Source organism: Ananas comosus, linkage group 12 (assembly GCF_001540865.1).
Source record: "Ananas comosus cultivar F153 linkage group 12, ASM154086v1, whole genome shotgun sequence".
NCBI lineage: Eukaryota > Viridiplantae > Streptophyta > Magnoliopsida > Poales > Bromeliaceae > Ananas > Ananas comosus.
The window spans coordinates 10255894-10283037 of NC_033632.1; the positions used below are offsets into that span (position 1 = coordinate 10255894).

At 36.6% G+C, this 27144-nt stretch overlaps 1 protein-coding gene across 6 annotated transcripts; it reads right to left on the reverse strand.

Moving 5' to 3' along the window:
- LOC109718908 (WD repeat-containing protein 11-like) lies at nt 56-27008 on the reverse strand. 6 transcript variants are annotated; one of them, XR_002218546.1, is made up of 21 exons: nt 25915-27006; nt 24020-24503; nt 22337-22424; nt 22046-22227; nt 19995-20131; nt 17276-17342; nt 16483-16636; nt 16238-16352; nt 12950-13025; nt 12656-12838; nt 12080-12240; nt 10784-10886; nt 7649-7856; nt 7267-7553; nt 6907-7028; nt 3418-3562; nt 3113-3205; nt 2315-2388; nt 1042-1095; nt 562-952; nt 56-461 (listed from the first exon to the last, which is right to left on the reverse strand). XR_002218546.1 is itself a non-coding variant. In XM_020245387.1 (20 exons), the coding sequence occupies exons 1-20, from the start codon at nt 26946-26948 to the stop codon at nt 649-651; spliced, it is 4062 nt and encodes a 1353-aa protein (XP_020100976.1). In that variant the 5' UTR covers nt 26949-27007; the 3' UTR covers nt 56-648. The 6 variants fall into 6 exon arrangements, 5 of the variants coding, with proteins under 5 accessions (XP_020100976.1, XP_020100974.1, XP_020100973.1 ...); XM_020245387.1 differs by having other exon boundaries at nt 56-952; nt 7270-7553; nt 16489-16636; nt 25915-27007; XM_020245385.1 differs by having other exon boundaries at nt 56-952; nt 16489-16636; nt 25915-27007.

Here is a 27144-nt window from a genome sequence, read left to right on the forward strand (position 1 = left end):
AAAAAAATAAATGCAAATTATGTCATTTTGTACTCATTCTGTGATGCAAAATATCTTATACAGAAATCAGAAACAACTTCTGAATCACAAAGGAATTTTGTTACAAGTATGTGCAACAATAATCTCCCCACTATAACATGCAAAATTCAATAATAGTAAATTTGTTGGTTTATATCCTGAATGGTTTATCTCAAACATAATATACCCACTATAACATGAAAAACTCTAAAAAATAATATTTGTCGCGTTGTATCCAGAATGGTTTGTCTCATCACCAAACTCCCTGGAGGTACCCAAAAAAAAAAAAAAGATAAAAGATAAAAGATAAAAGAACAAAAAACGAAAAAACACCGTTAGATCTTTGTAGTTCTGTAGAATAGCACCAGAGTTGGTTGTGCGATCCCTCCTCTGCCCAACGGCTTGAATCACCCAGGATGCCACCACGACTTATGCCCTCTAGCCTGTTTTATGGGAGTAATATTTATGAAAAACTAGCACAAATGCTGAGAGCAGAATTGTCTGTCGAACATCTTAGTCAATATGTAAGAGGCTGCAGCTCACAAATAAATCAGATCCGGCTGCTGAATATAGAATTTGCTGAACTGCACATTCGGAATGGCAGTGTGGATTGTTACTTCGGTTTGCTATTCAATCGATAAGTGGTAAAATATCCATACAGAGATGAACCAGTTTCTGCTGGTACTGCCCATAATACTCGTCGACAGCATTCAGGTCCTCATCATCCAGATTATTCCTGCCTGGTAACTGAATCTTTTGCCCATGGATCAAAGATCCTAAACCTTCATCTGCTGGTTGAGGTGGCAGTGCAATCTGTGAATTTATCTCGTGGCAGGCAAGCAAGAACATGGCTGCTGTATCCGGCTGCTGAGCATTGCGAAGTGCTGCTAATGCCTCAGGCAGTGCTCCCGCAGCAGCATAAAGTATCAGAGCTCTGTTAAGGTACAAAAGTAGAATTTAACAAGAACCTAAAATTATATGAATGCCTCAGGAATTACTAATGCATATAAAAATACATGTTACCTCCAAATATTGTGTTCGTTCCGTAGAACATAATCAGCCCATCTTTGCAATACCCTGGAGGAGTAGAGCAATTAAATCAGAACAAAATTTAGTACTACCTTATGTTGGAGAAAAAGCAGCTCACAACAAATGAAATTAAATTTTCTTCGACGAGAAATTCCAGCTATGTTGGAGCATTTTTGCCTGTGAAGCGCGAGATGACAATTCAATAAAGCAGAATTTCCAGTTGCAACAGGCTTTAATATTTCAACTACAAGGGAAAGACTGAACTGGGAAGAAACCATATGAACTCTCAGAAAGTGTCTTTTGCAAACCTCATTTCCAAATCGGCCAGCAGTTTTAGCAATATATTACAGCCAATTTATAGCGATGTTGTCTAATTTTTCTTGCAGCTCAACGGCTATAAAACTTGAACAATTTTCTCAATTGCCACTTCTTAATTAACAGAAGTTCAAGGTAAAGTACTCCTTCCAATATTCATTGTCTATCATCAACAGACCTCTTCATCTTAATGCTTTCATTTACTTTAAGTCACATCGTACATCCTCGCTCTTAGACAATTTATTTTGAAACCTTAGAAGTTAGAACTGAGGGGGGTTTTTTTTTCGTCTTCAACAGATTTTTTTTTTTTCGTCTTCAACAAAATGGAATATACAGTAGGACCTCAACCGAATATCTTTCATCAAAACAAGGGATTCTCATGCTTCACCCATCATTACCCTTAAAATACTCGTGGTTCTATTGTTCACATCCCTGATCACAGAATGTAACACATTCCAGATATTGAACAGGTGAATTTTAAGTGGGTGTGTATTGTTTCTACGAGGTAGTAAACCATTCCATAATGCAACGAAAATGTTTGGCAGGGTTAGTTTTAGGTAACTTATAAATTTATGTCTTACAAGTCATAACTAACAAAAGAATAGAAGAATCAACATCAGGTAAGTTAAACCAATTTATGTATCTTGTGTTGTGCTTACATGAATTAATACACAAATGAACCTAGTTCTGTCTATGACATTGCCTACTAATATCGCCATATCGATTAGTGATTTAAGCACAGAACTCATGAAAGCATACTAGGTTCCACTTACAGCTAGCAAATAGGTTGGCAATAAACTTTTAAGCGCCATGTAATATATATAAATCGTACTCACAGAAAGCTCTATACAGAATATTCAAGTTAAAGCAACATCAATCCATGAAAACTACATAAAATTACAGCAAATGAATTAGATTTGTTCTCCACAAAGATTATATGAGCTTGATGCACCTGGCATAGTCAGATCCATGTAAATGAGTTGCAGCCAACGTTACAGCATCTGTCCAGTACCCAGCATCTTGTAGCTGAACAAAAAACCAATTATTTATGATCTTCATGTAATAACATACTCTATAATAAGTGACATTGCATGTATAATAGTACCTATTGATTGTTAAGTACATTTTAAGCAGCAACCATTAGCAATTAGTAACTACCAACTACATTAAAAATCAAATATGACCAAAACAAATCATCTCGATATGATGACAGTCATTTGGATGGAACAAGAATTAATATCGGAAAGAATAAAAATTTATATCAAATATGGGATGTTTGGCTGCCTGTAATTTGATCTATATTTTATCAAATTTTGGAATTTTTCTTTCTTTTTTTATGGTTGACTTTGGAGGTCAAAATATACAAAGTGCAAGTTTTCTTAATGCGTCGTACATTTAATTATCCAGAATGGGCCTCACTGCAGAGTATAAGAAATTTAAGCCTTTCTAATTGGTGTTTATACGCTCAAAAAATCCCAAGCGAAACAACAAGAATCAAGTTTTCCTAAAGCATCAAAGATTCACCATACCTAAGAAACTGAATCTGACTTTCAATGGAATGATTCGTGATTTATATTAAGCAAAGTGAACAACTTGTTATTTTTTAATATAGAAATTATGAAATAAAATACTGCCCGTGGAACTAAATTGCTGGAAGTCATGAAGGCAAATTTTAATATCTCAGACATCTAACTAGCTATCCAGTCATGATGATAATTGCATAGCTGTATCTACTGTTATGAAATCTAACCTGAGAACATGCTTCTTGATACCTTCCCACAGCACAAAGCAGATGCGTCCCCGAGAGACTCTTATCCGTTCTGACCATATTGGCAGCAACAACCTAGACGATATTGCAATTAAACAAGCTAATTTATTTCTATTATGAAAAGGCTTATTTTCACTACGAACATTGCCTAAGAAGATAAAATTTCTTGCAAAATTTGTAATGACCTGTGGAGCAGCTATCAAGTTAGCATGGCAGAAATTATTGTCCCTCGATAATTTCAATTAAGAGAACTAAAAAAATAGAAATAACATCACACCGCCACTAACCTTCACTGCAAGTTCATGTAAAGATTGTGACACGGCAGAGGACAGTACTACCGCTCGTAAAGCATTGGGATAAAAATGAGATCCTTCTGGAGGCGTCGAGAGCAGCAAGGACACTGCAGCCTCTAAGTCTCCTACAGAGACCAGCCTAAAATAAGCAGATTGTGGAAATTAGAAACCACATATAGTGAAATCTAAAACATAGTTCTATAAGCGTTGGAGTCACAGGCTTTTCCACAGACATGATAACTGAGGTAAGACAGAAGAAAAAAGAAGCAGCACAAAGTAGATGCACGTATCTGTTGGCATTATCTCCGGACCAATCAACTATAGATATCAAAGAGGCCTACCATGATGAACAACATCATCCAAGCTGAAGAAATTGACCACTTTAGGACTCGATAATGCCAAGACATTTTTATCATGTATTTCTCATCTTATGGGCTCTGATAGTTAGGTATAGATAATGTCTTGGACTCCTAGTTCTCCATCCATCCAATAAAAGAAAAGAAGTTAATAACAGAATTTCATTCCATCTCTCCCTTAGTGTCCTGGGATGTTATGGTCATTGGGTTTATACTATCTGTTATCCTGATTTAAGAAAGAAATTAGGCAAGCAGTACTAAACTATACTAAAAAGTTTCTTTAGGCATTATTTGTTTGTGTTTGTTTTGTTTCGTTTTTTTTGAAAGGTAGCAAGCTACCTACTTCATTTTTTTTTTTTTATTAAATGAACTTTGCTAGAAATGTGAAGCAATTAGGCTTTGAACTTGGGACCCTGGGTAACAACTATCAAGTCCTTTGCCACTTGCGCTAGGGATGGCTGGTAGCATTATTTGGTATCGTTGCCCTTTTTTTGTTTTCATAAAAAATAATTCTATGTGATTGGATGCTGGTGGAGTTCCTAACTCTTCTCATTGTAGGTAGATTGCAATACAACCCAGCGTGATATTAAAACACATCCTCTTAAGAAATCCTAAGGAGAAACTTCGCTAGGCTGCTTTGCTTTCGGAAGTACGGAGGCCACCGTGCTTGTAAGTTGTTTTCGATTATGAAACATCCTATTCGTCGATCAGTTCCGTTAGACATGATCTACAATATTAAAACTATTTAAAAACTAAATTTCATAATTTTTGGACTTCGTTTGCCTAGTGAACTAGTAGTTTCAAAATGAATGGCTGAAAATAAAAATCCCATAAAAACAATGATTAAAGACTTAAATTTCAAATCGGAAGTATTAATCTTACTCTTGAAGGTAAGTAGAATTTTCTATTAAAATCCCTTCTCGTTTTGATTGTTCTATACCATTGAACCTACAAACATGCCACATCGGCTATTAAAATAGTCATTTTTGAGTCACTTTGATCACTTGATAAATAATGTCGAAAAATTATGAAATTTGATTTCTAGATAGTTCTAATACCGTAGGTCATGCCTAACAAAGCCGATCATCGAATCAAATGTCCCATCATCAAAAATAACTTACAAGTACAGAGGCCTTATTGCTTCTGAAAGTACAGGAGACGTACTCTATAGCTCTATAGTATGTATATATATAAAAAGCTAGGCTGGTATACTATCGGTAGCACAGAGGCCTCCGTGCTACCAAGTTGTTTTCAATGATGCGGCTTCCAAATCGACGATCGGCTCCGTTAGACTTGATCTACACTATTACAAATATTTGGAAACTAAATTTCATAATTTTTCGGCGTCATTTACCTATCAAACAAGTAGTCTAAAAATGAACGGCTGAAAATAAAAATGTCATAAAAAATAATGATAAAAGACTTAATTTAAGATCAAAGGTACTGATCTTACTTTAAATACTGAAAAGAATTTTTTATAAAAATTTCATAAGATTTGGATTGTTTTATACCGTTAAATTCACAAACACACCACATCTACTATTAAAATTGTCAATGTTGAGACCTTTTGATCACTAGCCAAATGATGTCGAAAAATTATGAAATTTAGTTTCCAAATACTTTCAATAGTGTAGATCAAGTCGAACAGAGCCGATCGTCGATTTGGAAGCCGCATCATTGAAAACAACTTGGTAGCACGGAAGCCTCCGTGCTACCGATAGTGTACCAGCCTAGCTCTACATATATATACATACTATCATGTTTTTTATTTTTTGTTGCCAAACAAATCTGTTAGATATATAGACAACAAGCACTACGCCATACAATTCCACACTCCATTGTATAGAATTTGTGTTTAAAAAAATTTAAAAAAAGGGAAACAAGACCCGAAAAAGCCTTAAGACTTAATCCTTTTTCCTTCTAAACACACTAACGCTGATAGAAAGCACATAAAAAAGAAATGGCATTACATATAAGATAAGTTTGTTGTATTTTCTAAATGATTCAGGACATGGAAGATTAAAAAGGAAATAATATGCCATAATTATTAGTAAATACCTAGTGAAACATATCCTTTTCACGTAAATCCAATTACACATTCATCAGATAAGGTTATTCATGTACAATGGAGAACTGGTTTAGCCAACCATGCACATAGTAATACAAGCATGCCTTGTTTAACTATATGCTGAATTCAGTGACTAGTTATACAACTCCAACAAATGGCAGATAAGTTTCTTATTGACAGCACATGCAAACTTATTAATTGAGTAAGCAGCATCAAAAAGAGCGCATAGGGGCGTTTCTTTTGCCATAAGCGCAATTTAGCAATTAGTCAAGTTTACTGACAGTAGAAACATCAGCCATTCAGCATGATTACCTTGCCATAGAGGAAAGGAATTTGTTTGTTGCCTTGAGGCGACTGGCAGATGAGTACAGGTCTCCAGAAAGAGGATTTCAGACCTTTTCAAGGGGCAATTGTTCAAGGAATTAAGCAATGGCTGGGAAGAGGGTTCCCATTGTGTTCCACATTTAACAGCAATAAGTAAAGTTTCTACTCTCACTAAACTTGACTTATGGCTAGATTGAACTTAAGTCAACTCAAATGCCCCCTTAGTGTCCTATCTCACAACTTTGTTAATTCAGTTTGATGCTTCATGGTCTGCATACATGGCCAATACTTTTGTTCTGCTCCCATGAATCAATATTATGAATTCATCAGTATTGTACTACACAAGATTTATAAAGAAATTTATATTTTTCTACTGGCTGGATAGAGTGATATACCACTTCTGTTCCATATTTTGTTAGCAGGTTCGTAAACTTTTAGTAAGAAATGATGCCTGAGGACAATGTTAACAGGTAGTAGGATATACTGTTCTCGCATTTCAAGATATGCATTGACAGAATACAAAAATACCATTTATGTAATTAAAACATCAGTCTTCGACTCTTTTACTGTAAAAATATTCAGCATCTCCTGATTGTGAATGTTTGATAGGAATGTATTTATGTGCAGGTGCAAGCTGCTTCCTATATCATCAAGAGTTGAGAATTACTATACAGCTCAGCCACCTGATAAACATCATTTACCAAGCAAGATATGACTAATTTGTGAATCACTTACTCATGGACACGTTTCTGAATTGCTTCTTCTCCATCCAGCTTTTCATGCCATGGGATTCTCTCATTTGCATTTTCCCATAATTCTTCTTGCTTAAAGGCCATCAGATTAAGTTGCCCATAATTCTGCAAACAGATAATCTATATCCAAGTCAACTATTCACAAAAACGAAACTATAACAAAACTGCAACTAGGAAGGTATGTAATCTCGCACTTTCAGAGGAAATAATTAATCAGCCTACTCCTCTCCATCTTCAGGAGGACTTGTTTAGGAACGAACAAGTCAAGTTTGGCAGGATAGACAAGTCCAAATAAGAATTTAAATACAATATGCCAGAGTACATCTTATGCAATTGATATTACCACTGTATCTTTTGTTGTCTTGCCTGCAACAGATCTTTCCCGTGATGCTATCCTATTAAGTATAGAGACGCTTTCAGCTTCAGACACTGAAATTGATTGTGAGGCCTCCTTCGGATATTTGTTTGATGATTTATCCAGCGAGTGGTGAAGGGCTTGAGGCAGCTGTAACCAGAAGAGTGCTTCTGAAATGTCACCAAAGATAGCAGCAGCAAAGGCAAACCTCACAGCAGAACCTTTGTTCACTATAGAAGCATATAGCTTAACCCTTTCATCGTCAAGAATACAACCTTCTCAAAGAACAGATGAAAGTATATATCAGTTCAGGTTGCATTAGCAAACTGATAGAAGCATGCCCACGAACAAAAAAAAACAGTTAACATACCCTCCTTCCGGTATGGTTCTAAAACCTTCAGAAGTAATTCAGGCACCACAGGATCACCAACAGCAGGGAGTGCTGTCTCGACCATGTAGCTGCGCAGGTCTCCAACAGATGTTGCATCTTCCTCAAGATTGTGACCATCCAACATACCTGTACTGCAAATATTGAACCACGAAGGCTTTACGCCCAGTTGCAAAATCATCCTCAAAGCCTACAGGGAACAGCCAAGTAAAATGAGATGTCGCTTACCATCAACAAATCAACTGAAAAGGCTGAAAGATCAGAAGGTTAGTGAAACTGTGTACTGAAATATGAAAGTAAAATTCCAGGAAGCTGATAATTTCCGGGAAGTTGACCAATCATATAGGCAGTTAGGCACCCACTAACGGAATTTACTGAAGATAGTCTTTTTCTAAGGGATGAATATGCAGGATAAAAGAATTTCAGCTAAACGATGCAAAGTAAATAGAAGAAAACATTCCTACAATCTACTAAAGAAAATCTTTTTCTAAGGGATGAATATGCAGGCTAAAACAGTTTCAGCCAAACGAAGAGAAGAAAACATTCATGAAAAGGTCTAACAGTAATAGTGTAATATGAGAAAAAGTTTTATCTAGAACGTGAAGATATATGAAAGTGGATCACATGTACAATATTTACGCAGCTTATAAACAATGTTCTAAAAGGCAGGATGCGGTATCCATGCAGTTTGTAGGAATATGCGGTATGCAAGTGTATATGCGAACGCATGTGGTCCATCTATTAAAGTATTAATAAAATATTTATAGGTATTAGAAACGATATAAATTTCCTAACAAAACTAAATAACTAAACTGACAATTCAGAATTCACAAGTTATAATTAATTTCAAGTAAAAGACCTCATTACTAAAATAACAACTAGTAATTTACTCTTAATTATTAAATAGAGGAATAAATAGAATTTTGATGCAAAATCATCAAAATGCCAAACAAAAGTGAATGTTCTAAAAAGCGGTATGCTAAATTTTTATGAAGAATAAAAAAATTTTAAATAAATTATCATTCACATTATTTGAGCGGCCAATACTTTCAAAGAATCTAGTATAATAAGATCTAACAACTAAAATATTATCTACCCATATTTATAAACATATTATTAGATAGATTAAGAATAATACCTACTAAATTAAGAAGAAAGATACTTAGGTTATATTTATATAAAGATAATTGCATTTATATGATTATTACTAATTAAACTTGTATGAAAGTAGTATGCATATATATAATTAGGGGCAATTGCTTATATACCCTGAAATGTTCCCGACTTTCTAATTTACCCCTCTTAGAAAGCTAATATTGAAAATAACTTTTTTACGTTCCAACCTATTTCAAATATACCCCTAGAGTTAAAATCTGTTAAGGAACTCTGTTATCTGTATAAAATTACTATTTTGCCCTTTCAAGTATAGTAAGGTTTTAAGTGTCCGTCGGCACGGGCCGTATCCACCGTGCCGTACCGTGCCAACAAGATACCGGCACGATACAAACCCCGTGCCGATGACACGGCTCAAAACCCTCTATTCTTTAAATTAGTAAATAATTTTCTCAATAAAGTTCAAAAGATATGATAAAAAGATATAATAAATAGTTAGAATATTTTGTTGCTAAAGAAAATAAATATTTCATACTATTATGTGTTGGCACACAAAAATTTGTTTGACCAGCATGCATCAGCACAGCTCGGCACGCACCGTGCCGACAAGTTTCCGGCACGACCCCGTGCCACAGCACTTAAATCCTTAAAGTATACCCTTCCACCATCACCAACTTTTCTTATTTGCCCTTAAGTCAGAGGCACAAAAAGTATTTTGACTTTTGGTCTTTTCAAATATACCCCTCTACCGTCACCAACATTTCTTATTTGCACTTAAGTTAAGAGCAAAATTGGCATTTTAATTTTTTTTAACTGTCGTAGTTATTTAACTCACGTTTAACCAAAGTTAACCTAACGGGTGGTAACTGTAGGGGTATTTTAGAATAACAGAGGAACATATGAGGGGTATATTAGAAAGAAAAAAAAAGTAGGGGTAAATGAGATATTTCCGAAGTTTTGGGGCGTATATAGGCAATTATCCCATATAATTATTAATCAAACAATCCCACTCAGCATTGTATTTCAATACCACCTTATATATATAAGAGTTGAGCTGGAATGCTATCAGTAACAAATGGGTTCCTTTACAACCCATTTGTTTTCAATGACGGAGCCTCCAAATCAACGATCGACACTATTGAATATGATCTATACCACTGGAAATATCTAGAAACCATATTTCAAATCTTTTCGACATCACTAACCTAATAATCAAAGGGTTTCAAAAATTGTGATTTTCACGGTCAAGCTGAGATGTTTTCTCGTTTACAGCATAAAGATATCCAAATCAATTGAATTTTAGTTAGAAAATTCTTTAAACTATTTAAAACAATGTCTATACTCTTGGTCTTGATTACAAGATTCCTATCAGCACTTTCTAAAGGATATTCATTTTCAGCCATTCATTTTTGTGTCCACTTGATGGACAAGAGAATAATATCGGAAAAATATAAAATTTGGTTTCTACATGCTTCAAGTGGTATAAATCATGTTCAACTGTGCTGATCATCGATTTGAAGGTTCCATCATCAAAAACAAATGGATGGCAACAGAGCCCGTTTGCTACTGATAGCATTCCAGGGCCGAAATGCTTCTAGTAGCACCAAGTTATTGGTGCTATTAGGTTTTTGGCCCTTGGACGAAGGGATGTGGGGTTGAGTGGGTGGTTTGTCGAATAGTATGATCCGACGGATGAAAATAGTCAAATGGGTAAATCAAACGATGAAAAACTTGCTAGCATCAAATTTTTGGTACTATTAGAAGCACCCCAGCCAGAGTACATATGAAGCCGCATATGGGCTGCTTATTCAGCCCAACCGCATAGTGCACCGCATATTATATATGCGGTGCAGTTATGGTCCGAACCGCATATGCGGCCACATGGCCTGCTTTTTAATACATTCTTATAATGATAGTGTGAAAGTTCTCCTGAAGCTAACTTATCTCCCAAGGACAATGCAATAAATTAATGAAAAAATGTGTTGTTTGATTGCAGAACCTTACCAAAGCATGTGCTGTTGGCAATAATATTGGTAAGCATAGTGGCATTGGCCGGAACCTCTCTTTTGAAATCCTCGCCTTATAACCAGAACTTGCTTTGAGGTCACTAACAGAATGAGAAAAAGCACAAGTAAATAAAGATTAAGGAAGAAAGAAAGAGCACCACTTGGAAAAGAATTTAAAGATTAGGAAGTAGAAAAAAACAAGCGGAGAAATATGTAAAATCATCCAGTAGGCAAAAATAGTGAAGTCAAATGAATATTGAATAGAAAGAAAATTTTTCAGCACATACGACACCTTTGCCGCATCAATTTTACCAATGTGAGAATTAGATCCGGAGTTTCTATTTTAACAATGTTGCAGGTAGAGCACAACAACTGCATCTTTTTATCAGTTTATCAATTGAAATGAGAAAGTGTCAGTACTCAGTAACATCGTTAACGTTGGCTAACATATCAGGCTTGGGCAGACATTTTGGTGCCCCTTTTGTATGTAATGAAACCTGGGTTTGAAGTTCAAACTTCCATGACTAAATTTGCAATCAACCTAACTTAAGATTTAGCTTCTATGTCTCCACTTTCTCTCTCCTCATTTACACCCATATTTATGCTTTGGAAGTGCGCAACAACAACCTTTACCCAATACTCGTCCCCACCTTCTTCTTTTTTGTCTTAGCAAAACTCCCTTCCATCTCGTCCATTTCCTACACACCACCATCACCACCACCTTTTCCTTCATCGTCGCCAGTCTCTCAACCACTATCTATCCCGTGATCTTGAGCCTGGAAGAACCATCACTGACTTGTTCTTGCATTCGCTAGGTGGGCAAATGTTCTGTGAATCACTATACCAACAGCATCATCGAAAAACCCTCTCTCTCTACTTAGCTGTCAGGAAACAATTTTAATGGGTATTTTAACCCATTACTAATCCCAAAAGAAAACAGAAATAAATACAAGGAAATGCTAGAAATAAACTCAAAAATTTTGACAAATTCAGCGGCAAATGTAGACAAATTCAGCGGCAAGAAAAGATGGGAATTTCTCTGCTCCTTTTGCTCTAACTTTGAGCATATGAGGCAACTCCATGTACATACTTAATATACTAAACAGTAGACCAAGGTTTGGTGCGACTGTTATGTTATATAAAGATTCTGACATACTACAACTAAATCATTGAGGACAAGTGGATATCAGCATCAAACTTCAAGGGCTAAGTTTGTAGATCACCTAAATGGAAGTAGATAATATAAAAATTGAGCTGATGGTCAATATAAACAGTACGACCGGGAAAAACGTACATGTTAACCTCTATAAGTCGAAAGCTGCTATCAGCTCCTGCAATGCATAGCACCAGTGGTTCATTTTTGTTTGTTTGCATCGGCAACCAATCAAGTTCTAGAACAAGGGTTCCAGGGGATTGAGGCTGCAGAAGTGCATTTGCCAACGGATCTGATGTATCCTGAAAATTATCGTACTCTTGGACTCAGTACAAAATATAATAGCTCCATTATGTGATAGTGGAAATTTTTAAATACCAAGCTCACTTAAATCTTGAATCCGGTACCATAAATTATATTGATAAGTTCTAGAAAATTGCTTTGAATTACATCCATCTAGAATTTTGGAGCTTAGTTACTTCATGGTTTCAGCACTTGCAAGTTTCAGCATTTCAATAATCAAGAGAAATCAAGAGGCCAAAAGACATGGAATAATGACAACTTCACACAGCAAATGGTCGGTATTTTTGTTCTGATAGAGTAAATCACATCATCCTCAATCACAAATCCTAAAATCAAGTAAAAAATATGGTATATTCTCGCTACCAAGAAGGAATTAATTATTTTTTTTTTCTGAAGCGCTTCTTTTCTACTTACAAGATCAAATATTGAGAACGTGTTGTCATAAAAGAGTACAGCAATGCGCCCTCTGGTTCTATCTCTGGATACAACGGGAGAGAACTTTATCCTCCTGATTCCCTCCCTGTGTGTATTAAATGATGAAGAAAGACCTGTTGTTACATCCCACCAGCGTATGTTACCTAATCTGTCCCCCATTACCTGAAAAAAAAAAAAAAAAAAAAAAAAAAAAAAAAAAAAAAAAAAATTCAGGAGCATGTCATCCATCTTTCCAACTCTGATGAAGATATTTGTGAAAAACACTGTACATACTACATGAGGCAGGCGATATGCCATAGCTGTAATCAATCCATCGGAAGAAGCAAATGAAGAGGAAGGCCACTTTGGTCTGAAAGATAATAATGAGTCGTCAAAGCTTCACTATAGAGAAAAATATGTCGAATTACAAGTATAATCTAAGATATGAAGACTTAAAAGGGGAAAAAAAAAATAGTAGCCCAGTAGAGCATTAGCAAGCCAGCTTTTACTGTTAGTATAAGAAGGAAGAGATGGTTCTTTATTCAAAATTTTGGAAAAGGATATAGCCAGAGACGGACAGGGCCATGCGTGGCAGAAACAGACATTACAAAGTAACAGACAATGAAGAGATGATTGCAAGCAACAATGCTTCTTGACTCTTTGTTCGGAATCAAAATAACAAGCAAAGAAGGGACAATGCGTGGTAATAGCTTTAATACAACTTACAAACATCAAAATATGCTGAAATCTGTCAAACCCAACTAGCCACTAACATCAGTGGGTTGAAAGAATAAGCAGGTAACCACATTGCCAGAAATGCCTAAACAAGCAAGCTAAAGTTGCTTACACTAGTTTGTAGCCCTTCATATAGCCATCCAATTTCCCACAATACCCTACACGGGACTACGAGGTGAATAAACCCCCTTTGTCAGGTCAGTGCATCTACGTTCAAACAAGTCCTACTTCAAACAAAATTGCCTCCACTGCCGGCTCAATTAACCCCATGATACCAAGGGTAACACTAACAATGTGGTTAATGATAGAACAAGATAAGCCTTCAACTATGCGATGAAATGTCAAAGCCAAGTTACTAACACAATTATGCTTGCTACATAATAAAGTAATCCACTTTCCCCAAATTTTTCCAATATGGGACCATAAGTATGTGACAGAATCAGCTACCATCACTAGGACCAGAAAATTTATCAACAGGATAAAACAAACACAAACTTTAAAGAACGGCATGGCCAATCACATCAAGCTGCAACATAAACTTATTTCTTATTTAGTAACTCTTGCCCCCCTCTCTTAGTGTAATTTCATGATTTCTCACATAAAACTATCCTTCACACAAAGAAACAGCAGAAGTACAAAAAGAAGTCTATAACAAAGCTTTTCCAATTAAGCTATGCTCTGTGAAACTTGCAGGAAGATTGGAGCCACTAACAACTGCAATTTATGCTTCTCTAGAACAAACGACAAAACGTATAATCACAAGCACTTTCAATATTGCAACCAGATCAATGAATCATGAATGCAATTTAGTTCTCACTAACTATAAAATGCAAAGGCTATTTCCATCCAAGGATTGCCGTGCCATTGGCACTGCCCTTGTCCCTGTGTAAGCGCCTAAGCAGCATGGGATGGCACAGCATAGTGGCACTGGGCGTGCCAATGTCGGCATGTTCCCCCATGCTAGTGGCACGCCACTGGCAAGAGTGCATTTGCGTGGATTTTTTTATTATATTATCAGGAAAAATAAACTTTTTAGAGTGTTTTAATATCTCACATAGTTTATATATTATATCTCACTCTATTTAGAAATAGAGTCATAAACATATACATATATAATTTCATAATATATATATATATATATAGGCTAGGGTTACTATACTCTTATAAGTATAGAGCCCTTCATACTCATAAGTTGTTTTCAATGATGGAGCTTCCGAATCGACGATCCACTCCGTTAAATATGATCTAGAGTATTTGAAACTTCTAGAAAATAAATTTCGTAATTTTTCGAAATCATAATAAAGTTCATCAAGCGGGTATAAAATGAATGGTCAAAATCGAACGGCGTCTTAAAAATGGATGATCGGATCCTTCAATTTAAGATCGGAGTTATTGATCTTTATCTATATAGTGAATAGAATTTTCTATCAAAAATTCAACCGATTTCGATTCTTTTACACCGTTAAACTAGCAAATATTCCATATCGGCCATTAAAACATGTCAATTTTGTGATCTTTTGATTGTAAGGTAAATGATCTCAAAAAATTATAAAAATTGATTTCTAGACATTTTAAATGCTCTAGATAACGTTTAACGGTGTGGATCGTCGATTCGGAAGCTCTATCATCGAAAACAACTTATGAGTACGAGGGCGATCATAGTCATAAAAGTATAGTAGCTGGACTCTATATATATATATATATATATATATATATATATATATATATATATATATATATATACAGTCCGCTAATAGCACTGAGCACTTGGTGCTACCAACCTTTTCACCATTAGATCTGCCCCTTTGACTATTCTACCTCTTGGATTATGCTATTCCACCAACCACCACTAAACCCTAGGGTGACCACTATCACCCTAACCACAACCCTTCATCCAAGGGCCGAAAACCCACAAACATCAATGACTTAGTACTATTAAAAGTATTCCAACCCAATTCTATGTGTGTGTGTATATATAATGAAATTATATGCATGAAACCAAAACCAAAATCATAAATGAAAACAAATTTGTAGGAAAAAAAAACAAATTATCTGTTATTTTTTTTCCTTAAAAGTTTTTCTTATTATGCAATGGAGCTTACTAATTGATCCAAATGTAAGTAAATTTATAAGATCTACATATTTTAAGTATGAAAAAATCTTTAGAAAACTTTTCCGTAAAAAAAAGCACAAAAAAAAATTTTGTCGATACAGTGTCAACACCATCCCGTTCCTCAGGCCAACACAGCCTCGGTAGGGCAGCACAGGGTGGCACTGGCAATCCTCGTTTCCATCCAACTTCCACGGCATTCATGGTGTTGTATAAATCAATATTTGCATGTTACTGTAACCTCTGAAATGGCCATTTAAATTACCTCCTGAGGGAGAGAGGTCTTCAAATAAAGCATGGAAATTTAGTGACGAGTGGTTAAAATGGCTTTAGTTGCATATGATGAATGCAACTCAATGGGCATCATTACAATACAAATTGAAAAGTATCATGATGAATGTAAGTCAATGGGCATCATTATAATATAAATTGAAAAGCATAATGATGATTATGTTGTGTTCTATAATTAAAGTCTCTGAAAGCTATTTATCTAGTTGCAGAGTTAATATAGCAAACTGTTCATATATTTCACCCAAACAATATATGGGAGGTTGGGAGTCTTCCTCAAATGTCACAAAGATGTACTCCAAGAAATTTTCAAATTGTCTTAACTCTTAACTTTATGCCAAACAATTCAGTGAAAGGCACGTGGATTTTGGTCTTTATGAACTATGAAAATGTACCCAATGTCAATGTCCATTGCAAGACTGACTTTTCAAAGGCTAATACTCCAGTACCTAAAATCCCGTATTCTCCGTCCGTGTACTTCAAATACACCAAGAGCACCATTGACTAACGCAAAAGCAAAACTTTCAGAAGTATCATCTGAAGAGTTCTCGGAGCTTGTCATCTCTGCAAAGCAATATTCCACAAGAAAATTATGATCACAAGAAAGTGCAATATATTACCTATCATCAAAAATCATGAAAGTTCTAACAAACTGTAGAAGGAAAGATACTAGGCTGAGAACAAAATTTCTTACTAGAACCTGCTGAAGATGCGCTTGCAGTTGAATTTGCACCTGAAGACTGCTCCTTGGAAAATGAAGATTGTCTAGAAGGTCCGTTCTGAATAGGTCGGGGTGCAGATGGAAGCGTCCATTCTAATACCGTAAATGGAAGAGCCAAGGACCTAAGCTACATGAGTAAGCAAGGCATATCCGCGTCATGATATTGTCTGGTACATCTATTGTTATAGATATAGTTCAATTAGATCTCAGAGCGAATAACTCTAGAGAACTTTCATTTCGCTCATAAAAACTGCACTGCGCTGATACATTAAGCGACATATTAGGGGTCCTTTCTTGGTTCACTACTACTAATCTCAAACTTTTCAACCACAGGTTCAAGTTTTAGAGTAGCCACTTCCTCAAAAGTGCTGAAATAAAGGCCTGACCTAAATAACCTCACTTCAATCCCCATGCTGCCACTCTGGTGAGATGATACTGAATCTAAGATGCAACGTCTAAATAAGTAACAATCACATAAACTTATGACAAAAGAAAAGAACAGCACCAATATGAGAAGTCAAGAGAAGGAGCATAACCATAATGCCAATTGCCAAAATAATATGCCTAACTGATTCTCTAAATTATGGTTACAAAACGTATATTGATTAATTCTTATAAAAACATGATAGCTAGAGCATTTACTTGTTTGTCCCCAAGATTACTATTTACTTGACAAACAAGATCTTCCTGTCACTAAACTAGAAAAGATACAAATTTCATGGAGGCCATCTAAGATTCAAGCTTATAAATAAGATTTTATACGAACCATTATGGGATTCTTTGTCATTGCCCACACCTCCACTGGAGCATCGCGAAACATAATAAGAAGGTACCTGCAAAAAAAAAAAATTTCAAAATTCCTTGATTTGTCCTAAAATTGTGGAAAAGACACCTAATAAGAATCACTTCGATGAAGCCAACTAAAGGAACGTAAGTCTGTTATGTTCATAAAGCCTCAAAAGGAGTCCTGCCTCTAATTCTTAGTTGATGGCATAGCAGTTACTTAAATCATAAAATTGTTTTGCATTCTAAATGCCCTTGAAACACAGGAAAAGAATAAGATTATTACCATCAAAGCAGTTCAATAAAGTCTAAAACCTTGTAGTAAGAGTTGCCTGGATTGAACTTGGATATTTTTAAGAAAAACATTTCAAGTTTTTCCTCAAGAGGACTATCATGTTCAAAGAGGTTGGCTAAGTAGGATGACCTTTTTTCTTTATTACAGTACATAATGGGAATAATAATTATGCATGAATTTTTGTCCCCCATATACTGAAGTCACTGCATGCAACCAAAAAGGAAATACTGAATTTCCAACCTAGAAAATAGTTTACAAATATTCTCAATATAAGACTTGCATTTCATTACAAAAGGCTAATAGAAGAAATGAATTCCATCTACCAGTGCCAGGATTGCATAAAATTTATCGAAAAGGAAAAAAAATTAATAGGGTGTACTTCTTTTTATTCTATATACGTGATGTACAGAGCAATTTTCATAAGTGGCTGCATAACATTAGGTGTTACTCGACAACTTGATTAGAATTAGCTTTAGCCATTAATGCTATCAAAACTTACTGGCTATTTAGCAGAACAGATATTTAAACATCTAAAGCAAGTTTTTAATTAATTGAAACATCTAAAGCAAGTTTTTAATTAATTGAAACATCTAAAGCAAGTGTGCACATTAATGCCAAAGATATCAAAGGACTAAAGTTCCAAGGCATGGCTGCATAATGAGCATCAGTAGCACAATAGACACGGGCAGAGGGCTGTGCCATTCATACGATGGCATGAAGATAGGCATGGAAAGCCTTCAACTGGCATGCACAGGTACAGTTTAGCAAGGTCCTATTATGGTTTTTTTTTGGTTCCAAGGTCTTGTAAGGGTTTATTTCAATAAACATGATTCTTGACTGTATTGTTGGCTTCTCCAACCTATTGGCAGTGGTAGGTTATATACTTAGTTGATGCATAAAACTCTATGTATGAAGTCTATAAAACCATTACGAAATTCATAATAAGTACAAAATAGAGCATAGCACTAAAAAGATCCATATAATTTGCACAATGATAGAGAGAGGAGTTGATCAAGTGGATCTACACATTCCTTAATTTAATCTTTACGCTTATATTCTCAGAAAATAATAACAAAACTTGGGAAAATCCTAAATCGTCAAGGGAGAGAGTTCTTCCTCCTGTTTCTTTATTTTACTCTTCTATGGATGTTGTGAGAGGTATGAGGAAAGAGGTGAAGACAGAGGGAGAGGGTAAGGAAGGAAAGAAAACAGAAAAGGAAGAACGTGGTGTTTTATCACATATTCAGAATGCATCGCATCACACAAAGCATACTGAAATTTCTCCTCAGAACACCCAACAAGTTTGAGGGATGGTGAGATGCCCAATACCCATTGTGTCATGTGACTACAAGTCATAGGCACAGCATGACATAATTAATATGTCTGGATACACGCGATACTGATTCCTTGATACGTACTAACCGAATAACGTGAAATTATCTAACTTACGTTAATCAAATTTATTTTCAACACTTACAGGTACAAAGGTTAAAGTAATAGGTACATGCTTGTGTCATGTGATTCGATACTGATTCCTTGATACATACTAACCGAATAACGTGAAATTATCTACCTTATGTTAATCAAATTTATTTTCAATACTTAGCAGGTACAAAGGTTAAATTAATAGGTACATGCTTACTGTAAAGAAAACTAGTACCTTAAAGCCAATGTCAATTCATTTTCTTGATACATATGGTTTTCAAGGGGCTATTACTCAATGAAGAGGTAAAGAAACTTTGGCTTTGCAACCTCATGGCTGCCTGCTTTAATTGATGAAGCAGACAACCATATGAAAAAATTAGTGAGCATTTTGCTAACTACATAATGTTAAGAAACACTGATGCTAGTAGTTGTTTCCTACACCAGTAATATGTAATAACTTAAATTAACATGTTTGGAAATAATGCTGTACCTGCACAACCGATATTAAACCTAGTAGGCTGAAAAATAAACAAGGTCTAGCTTTTTACCCACAATGTGTATTCTTTACTAATTTTTGCCAAAAGCAATGTATGTAGCCAACTCCACACAAAACCCAACCCCACCAACCCGAAACCCAACCCNTGATGTAGACTGCGACGGCTGCTTCTCCTATCACATCTAGAGCCACCAGCGGCATAGAAAAAAAAAAAAAGAAACCGCAAGCACCATCTTATACAAGAAAGACCACAACTACTGATGTGATAAAAAGACAGAACGAAAAGCAAACCAACGATCATAACAATTCAAGTTTCTACTGCACAGTTCAAAGAATCCACCAACATGATCCTTCAGTGAGCATGCAGTGGAATAAACACAAGCAGGGATTGGACTATACCAGAAAAGATAATAGAAGGAACAAATAACTTCACAAGTTATTCAAAAGTAAAAAATAATAAAGTCTAGATTTCACGCCAAAACCAACCGTCCTGATGAAGAAGCCCTCAAAGCTCTTATTGGTGCACGTTCAGGCTTTTGAAGAACCCGAAAAGAACGATTCAGTCCGCTTCTAAGGCAGGTTATGACAAGTCTGTTAGTGTAACCACCTCCTTTATCATTTACCTGATCTCATCAACTTATTCATCATCAGAATAAACCAATTAGAATGATAATGCACTTTCACATTAAAGGAATGATGACAGATAACAAAGTATGCAATTACGTTCCATACCAAAGATGTTTATGCCCAAAAACCAACAAAATAGGTCTAAAATGATGAAGCGCAGCACCTATAGTGCATGCAGACACACAGTTCAGCAACGCTCTCACTTCACAAGATGAAAACTATGAGAGACCTATGTCGTAGGATAATCTAAAATCACCTGAAATACCAGCCAGGCAGAAACATAATCCTAGACTAAAACAGAAGGGGAGCCACGACTCAAAGAAGCAATCATTGATTACCAAGTCTTTGCTTCTTGCATATAAAGATCACAAATGAATCATTTTAACTTCGGAAGTCGAGCAGAGCAACCTAACATGTAGGCCAAGGTCATTTACTCAAAAGACCAATAAGAGAAGAAAATGAACCAAAGAGATCTCATGGTGCAACCAGACTGACATGGGAAGAAAAGAAGATAATGCTGATCTTAAAAAAATATTACAAGGAATTGATGAAACAGATCACAATACAACGACTTTTTTTCGACAATAAAAAATAGTGGTTTTCAAATATTAATAATAGTTTTAGTACATAAATGTATTATGACTTATCCTCCTTGTCCCAAGCATATGTATTTTACAAATTATCACAAACCCAATTACTTAACAAGTATCACTTGAAATCTTTACTTCAATATTGGGGGACCTATCCTTTTATTACGGATAAAACCAAGGATTATTGTATGACACAAAGGAATAATTAATTGCAATTCTTAGCAGAAGACTGATTGGGTCAGAATGGACACTCTGTGCATAATTAATTAATGGGATAATTGCCTATATACCCTTCATGCGTTTGAAAATATCCGATTTACCCCCTTTTTTTTTTCTTTCTAAAATACCCCTCATATATTTCACCGTTATTGCAAAATACCCCCACAGTTATCTCCTGTTAAGTAAACTTGGGTTAAACGTGACTTCAATATCTAGCACAGTTTAAAAAAATTAAAATGCCAATTTTGCCCTTCACTTAAGGGCAAATAAGAAATGTTGGTGACGGTAGAGAGGGTATATTTGAAAAGACCAGAAGTCAAAATACTTTTTGTGCCCCTGACTTTAAGGGCAAATAAGAAAGTCAGTGATGGTAGAAGGGTATATTTGAAAGAGTAAAATAGTAATTTTACAGAGATAACAGAATTCATTAACAGATTTTAACTCTAGGGGTAAATTAAAAATAGGTTAGAACATAAAAAGGGTATTTTTAATATTAACCTTCTAAGAGGGGTAAATCGGAAAGGCGGAAACTTTTCAGGGGTATATAAACAATTGCCCCTTAATTAATTTATCCCTGCAGGCTACTGTTCATTAAGAAATATAATCCCATAGGAATGATTATAGTGCATAAGCAAAAGGTAAACTTTTGAGTCACAAAACCATGAGCATGGGAAAATGCAGGGCCAAAACACACTATGCACAAGTTGGACCGAATTTCAATCCAAGTCGAAATTTCTACATTATAGGGTTGCATAGTTAATTATTGTGCTTAAAGAATCCTCAAATTCTTTTGATTCAAAATCATCTGCAACTTAATAAGCAACCTATAAGAAAGACTATGTGCATAATAGTTTGAATTTGAAGTGACTTGAGAATCCAATTCATGTGAGAAATTATGTGCAAGTTCATTTTGAAGGAACTCTTTAGTTTGTTGTGCGCAAATGTTATTTGCTGCATACTAAAAAGTTCAGATTTGAAGAAAGTTGATAAAGTATGTTGACCATATATTATAAAGCCAGACATGAACTCTCAGGCTTCTCTGGGTTAATAATAATATTATAAAAGGAAACAAAACAGATTTTACTTCATACAAAAATATACCTGACTGTATGAGAACGAAACTAGTCGAGAATTCCCAAGCCACCTTAATCCTCTAATGGCACTGTTGTGAACAGAAAAGCTTGCCGTGACCACACTAGCTGAAACATCTACAACGTCAATAGCACCACTCTGAGTTCCTAAAGCAACAAGGGGAACAGCCGGTGCAGGATTGTTGCCGCCACCTTCAGATTGGAGATCAGTCAGTCCGTACTACCAGAAATCTAAATTGTCACAGGGGAAAATTAAATGCAAGGACAAGTGGATAAGAAAGCATAAGATGAAGGAACTTACGGGCCAAAGTAGCAAGTAAAGATGGAGATGGTACAGCAAGAGTGGTCACCGTAGAAGAAAGAAGATGAAGCTGGCCAATCAAGCTAATCTGTAAAGAAAAAGAAAGGATATTCACATTATACCAAGTTACCAAGCCGGGGAAGCAAAAAAGACGACAAAATAGAAATTAAAAAAAAAAAAAAAAGAACTGCAGCAATGGCAAGGAAAAAGAACAGAAGCAGTGAGAAAAGATTGCTAATCTTTAAAGTTACTGTAATCAATAATGCAGAGTGATAACTTGCAATTTAGCAGGTATTTGCCAATCTTCATAAGACAAGCAGTTTCAACAAAGCAGCTGCTGCCAGAACAGGTGTAGACTGTGCCTCATAGACTAAACTTCATAAATGTGGTATGTAATAGAGTGAGACTAAAATAGTTTACTTTTGCCTATGCACATCGATCCCTGGAGACAAACATAGAAAGCAACCATATCATGTGCAGTTTCAATTGCCAAATCTACAAATGCTTATATGATATATCAGCTCAGAAACAGCTTCAACAGCATTGTGATTCTTAAATACGAGTTACTGTGAGATGTAAGTGCGACACCCACCCCTTGGAAACATAAATAACCTCAATTTGATCATCCTATTTGGAAATATCAAATTTGAAATAAAGGAAAAACAATGCATGGTTATTTTATTAGATCTACCAGGAACAAAGTTTATGAGACTAACATAGTCCAGCTTCACGAAAAGTTGGTTCAAACAATGAAGTGTTTGCTACCAATTTCTTCAGTTCAATCATTTATAAATTTCTGAAGGAGCAAAATTGCACATAAAAACAATGTCCATAAATTATTGATTACTTCTTCATTCTTCATAGTTAGAAGAAATTTACCTTGGTAAATCCCTTAGATTTCTAATTTTAGGAAAAGCAAGGGATATGTTGTTAAACTTGTAAAGCAGCATATTACCAATGGGATTTGGCAGGCACACTCTATTTTCTATAGTTTTGTCGTTTGGGATATTTGCCTTTATTGTCGTTTACTTATTTCAAAATTAGAAATCTAAGGGATTTATTGTCGTTTACTTATTTCAAAATTTCTTCTAACTATGAAGAATGAAGAAGTAATCAATAATTTATGGACATTGTTCAATTTCTATAGTTTTGCCGTTTGGGATATTTGCCTATATTTGCCTTTTCTAATTTTAGGAACAGCAGTTACCAATGGGATTTGGCAGGCACACTCTATTTAGTGAAAGGTAAACTTTCCAACACTTCCAAGTCTCAACCAAAAACTAGCAGATCTTGCATCAGACACGAATATTTGACAAGGCAAATTAGACATTCTGACCAGATAATTTAGATGACGGATTTCAGGTTGATAAACAGTTGTCCCAGCCACAAAGCAATAGAAGAATGCAGAGACCGACAAACACAAAAGTACAGATCACAACAAGCATGGATAATTTGACTAATACATTTTCCTTTACCTCATGTGGTTGCATATTGCTAGATGGTTATGTTCAGATGCCAAGCAAAAATAGTTACCATATTGGTGCCAACTAAAACAATGAGAGTAATAGAGAAGATTTTAGGGTGACATATACTTGTACGAACACACGACTGAAAACTGTAGGCAAGGTTTTGTTAATGATAATCTACAAACATAAGAGAAAGGTCGAAAAGGACTACAACAACCTTCATGGACAAATCCCCTCCATTGGACCTTGAGTTCCTAAAATAAGGATTGCTATTGTTGATAAGCTCTAATTCTTTCACTCGATCCAGCGGAACTGTAGATAAAGCATCACCTGCTGGTCCAATATGTGTATGTGAAATCAATTCTTCACCGACTTGGGTAGGCTTGTATACATTGAATGAAGCTGTCTGAGAGAATCTCTCCATGCCAGAAGTCAAAAGCCAGCGCCAGATCTTCCCATCATCAGAAATGGAGATGAAGTATGTATTAGAAAATATATCCATATATCTACTATGATTTTTGCGTGCAACATCATCAACCGAAAATTGTCTATCTGATAGGTCCATGAAGAGCTTCTTGACATTTTGACTAGCAGAATCTGACAGGCAAAGAGCGACAGCAAGAACAGCTGGAGATGGAACAGCAGTACCAATTGACGGCATCAGCTCTTCAATTGTGCACAGCACGTGCACCTGTTCTTCTCTACAATCATAAGTAGATTTAAGTAACCAATACATCAGAAAAAGCAAAATTACTAGTTTTAGATCATGTTTTGAATAATTATAGCATCACTTCAACACGTAACAAGTGAAAAGATAGGCTTTATCTCATGTAAAAGGAAGTACACAAAGCGTATACAAATTATAAACGTGAAGCATAACGGAGCAACATTAGGAGTAATATACATATGTGGAAAGAGAAATGTTTCTGTTTTTCCTTAGTTGTTCCCTTTCCACCTGGGACAAATGATGTCCATTATGTCTAGGAAAACTTTGAATTTTGCCTTTAGATACCACAAGAATAAAGCAAATCAGTGAATCATAAATTAAGGAAAATTGAATGAGCTGATAACTAAGAAGGGACTTTTTTTCAATTTAACCCTTTAAAAATTTATAATTGGCCTAATAACCTTGTAAAAAATTTATTTGGCCAAATAACCTTATTTGTCCAATGCGGCGCTAGATTAGAAAAATAATTGAAAGACAGTCAATCATTTAGCGCCTTTAACGCAACTTAGAAGACAGTCGCCGTCTTTTTCTTATTTTTTAAAGACGGTAAATGATCCACCGTCTTTCCCTTAAAGAAGAAAATGGTTAATGATTTACCGTTTCTTTCTATTTCCCATATATAATTTTAACAATCACATAAAAATTTCAACAAATTACATTTATTAATTCTAACAACCTAAAATATCCTAACAATCTATCCATACAATTTGCACCATCAAATAAAAATTCTAACAATAAATGGCGAATTATCCTCCACTTTCTAAAGGCAGTAACGATTCACCGTGTTCCTCAATTGAGTTGGCAGACGAAGGGTTAGTTTGCCAAATAAAATTTTAAAAGGGTTATTTGACAAATTAAAAATTTTTATAGGGTTANAAAGAGTCCAGTGATAAGGCTATGGCCATTTAATGCAATAGCCAAAAAAGAGTACTTTAAGAAATATGATAAGTTGACAAACAAGCATTATTCAGCTCCTGTACATATAAACCGTCTCAAGTTGTAGCAATTAGAAACAATTAGAATTACCCTATTCAGAAATTCAATTTAAGGCATAAAATTTCTAATTTAAATAAACTTGTCGAATGAAAACCTAATTGATTCATCTGTCTATTCATCTAGTTTGGGACTAAAAGGAAAAGACAAAAAGAGGGAAAAATTGCAGACGATTCAACTGTGTCCCCTGTTGGACAACCCTTTTCGTTAGAGAATGGAGTTAGCTGCAAGCGTTCCTTGATGTTCAAAATTATTAAAAAAAAAGACCGAACGCGTTCGCATCGACGGTGATAGAATTGCAGGACATAAAACTTATCATCATTAGAATAACGAAGATGAGGAGAAGACACTCATTGGAAAGATAAGTTCAGCGAGGGCATGGCCAAGCTTACTCCTTGCGTTTCCAGATGCTTAGTTTCCCATCAAGATGAGCGCAGTAGAGCATATCAAGGTCCGGGTCGGGCATCAGATCCAGGAACTTACCGCAGCCGCGGGGCAAAGCGGTGGAAGAGAGAGCCGTTCCATACTGAAGGTCGAAGACAATGAGCTCCTTCGGGAAAGTGATCGCGAGGATGTGCCGCCAGCGGGGCGAGAAGCACAACCTCGCGAAGAAGAGCGGGAAGGCGGCGAGGGCCGGAGCGGAGGCCGACGCATCCTTGTCGAGCTTCTGGAGATCGGAGGAGGCATCGCCGGTCCCGGGGATCCGATGCTCCTGCAGGGAGACGTCGGCGAAGGTTTCGCCGTCGGGGACGCCGAGGAGGATGGCGGAAAGGAGGAAGCCGCGGAGGCCGAGAGCGCAGAAGTGGCGGGAATCGAAGGGGTCGCGGCGGAGGCAGGAGAGGTACTCGGGGGCCGCGTCGTACTTCCAGAGGCAACGGCCGGAAGCGGGGTCCCAGAGGAGGAGGAGGGAGGGCCCGTGGACGGAGGCGAGGAGCCAGGCGGCGTCGGATCGGATCCAGCACAGGTCCTGTATGCCGAGCCGGGATCGAGTGCCGCCGGAGCCGTCGGAGAGGGAGTCGAGGTCGAGCCACAGGAGGATCTGGCGGCAACGCAGGTCCCAGATGGCGACGCGCCCCTGGCGATCGCCGACGGCGAGGCGGAGGGGGGAGTTGGAGGGCTCGTCGTGGGCGGAGAGGTCGTGGGAGAGGGACTGCGGGGTCCAGCGGACCGACGTCACGAAGGGCGCGAGGGCGTGGGCGGCGGCGGCGGCGGCGGAGGAGGAGGAGGAGGACGACGAGGAGGAGGACGAGGGGGCGGGCATGGGGAGCACCGAGACCAGCTGCATCGAACGTGGATCCGCCACCACGACGCTGCTGCCTGCGCCGTAGGCCAGGAGCCCTCCGTGGCTGGAGTCGACGCAGCCGCCGTTGCTGCGGCTGGGGGGCCCAGGGAGCATGCCGTCCCACGTCTCCTGGGATCGCGCCATTCCCCTCCCCTCTCCCCTCTTCCTGCTACTTCCTCAGTCGTCCCTACCCTTTCATATTGTCGTGTCCATATAAAAGCCCCGGCCCAAAATTTCTTTTTTTAAAGGTAAACTTCAAATATCACTTACGTGATTTTTCAGTTTCTCATTTTACTATCTTATAATTTAATATATTAATATTAATTTAGTAACTTATGAT

Excerpts from the sequence above, each read along its gene's own strand:
- LOC109718908 (XM_020245383.1), bottom strand. The coding sequence starts at position 26,948 with ATGGCGCGATCCCAGGAGACGTGGGACGGCATGCTCCCTGGGCCCCCC. Across the intron at positions 24,504-25,914 it reads AGCATCTGGAAACGCAAGGA|AGAAGAACAGGTGCACGTGC; the intron begins GTAAGCTTGGCC and ends TTATGATTGTAG. Across the intron at positions 10,887-12,079 it reads CGACTTATAGAGGTTAACAT|TGACCTCAAAGCAAGTTCTG; the intron begins GTACGTTTTTCC and ends TCATTCTGTTAG.